The sequence below is a fragment of the Rhagoletis pomonella genome, unplaced genomic scaffold, assembly GCF_013731165.1.
Source record: "Rhagoletis pomonella isolate Grant_MI unplaced genomic scaffold, Rhpom_1.0 Rhpom_scaffold_00003, whole genome shotgun sequence".
Taxonomy (NCBI): domain Eukaryota; kingdom Metazoa; phylum Arthropoda; class Insecta; order Diptera; family Tephritidae; genus Rhagoletis; species Rhagoletis pomonella.
The window spans coordinates 91,385,693-91,386,861 of NW_023458557.1; the positions used below are offsets into that span (position 1 = coordinate 91,385,693).

At 39.9% G+C, this 1,169-nt stretch overlaps 1 protein-coding gene across 1 annotated transcript; it reads left to right on the forward strand.

The window, feature by feature from the left end:
* Window positions 1–366: 366 nt before the first annotated feature.
* LOC118735775 lies at window positions 367–961 on the forward strand. Its single transcript, XM_036465730.1, has 2 exons — window positions 367–442; window positions 509–961. The coding sequence occupies exons 1-2, from the start codon at window positions 385–387 to the stop codon at window positions 922–924; spliced, it is 474 nt and encodes a 157-aa protein (XP_036321623.1). The 5' UTR covers window positions 367–384; the 3' UTR covers window positions 925–961.
* The last annotated feature ends 208 nt before the right edge of the window (window positions 962–1,169 follow it).

Here is a 1,169-nt window from a genome sequence, read left to right on the forward strand (position 1 = left end):
CGAGACCTCAAGACCTAATGACCGAGGAATATTTGAGAGATCTGTAGGGGATAAAAATGTAAGCATTGGCTACATAGCTTGTTAAGCCGTTAAGTCGTGCTCTTCTACTTAATACCGTGTATCGTTAATATGAGTTTTCATCATATTTGTCTAGTTCTAGTTAAATCCATTTCGGCTGTTTGAACAGAGTGTTTGCTAACGAAAAATTCAAATGAATTCGGTGCTTTTTCAATCTGTTATTTATATTTGTCTTTCTGATAATCCAGTTTTAAAAAATATTTACTTAAATATGTTTTCTTCATTTCCGTTAAGTGAATTCACAGTATAAAAGAGTTTCAAATTAAAATAAATCATCATTTCGCAAAAGTTTCACTGTGAAGCCAGATGATGAAAGTCTTTACGGCACTATCACTTTTTGCGCTCGCCGCCGTTTTCGTAGAAGGTGACTTATTAGACGTCCAATTCTTGAAAATATTTCACATATTTAATCAGTAAATATTTTTAATAGGACACATTTTGCGACCTGAACGATCTCATAGTTTTGGCAATTCACCAGGATTCGATGGTCCATCAAAATTTGAAGACCCTTCGGCACATGGCGGCTTAGGCGACTTACCAGGATTGGATGCTCCACCACGATTCGGACCTCCTGGTGGTCCATCTCAGTTCGGACCTCCTGGTGATCTACCTCAGTTTGGACCTCCTGCTGGTGGCAATGTCTCATCTTCAACTGCTTCCTCAACCGCCGCTCCATCCTCAACCACCGCTTCATCAACTGCTTCCTCAATTATCTCTTCCACAACCGCCGCTTCATCCTCAGCCGCCTCAGACCCAACTGTCGACCCTGAAGCTCCTTCATCAGCACTCGCGCAATCGTGTTTCGATGAGGCTCTGACTGCCGCTTGCAATTTATTGGTAGCATAAATAAGTATGTAATTGTTTGCTCGGAGCAGATTTTGAATAACTTTTGGAACTCAGTATGTGAAATAAAACATTTCAGCTAATTAAAATAGCTTGAACCTATTGAAGACCAATTTTATTCTTTCATTACTTTTTGACTTCAGGATGTGTACATAGAAGGGATTGAATTGACGAGTGGAGCCGAAAACTACGTCACCAGCTTTATAATTCAATGCAGTCGCATGATAGAGAGTGTTCCTGTCTAAAAC

Coding starts and splice junctions, on each gene's coding strand:
- LOC118735775 (XM_036465730.1), top strand. CDS start 385: ATGATGAAAGTCTTTACGGCACTATCACTTTTTGCGCTCGCCGCCGTT. Junction 443..508: donor CGCCGCCGTTTTCGTAGAAG/GTGACTTATTAG, acceptor TATTTTTAATAG/GACACATTTTGCGACCTGAA.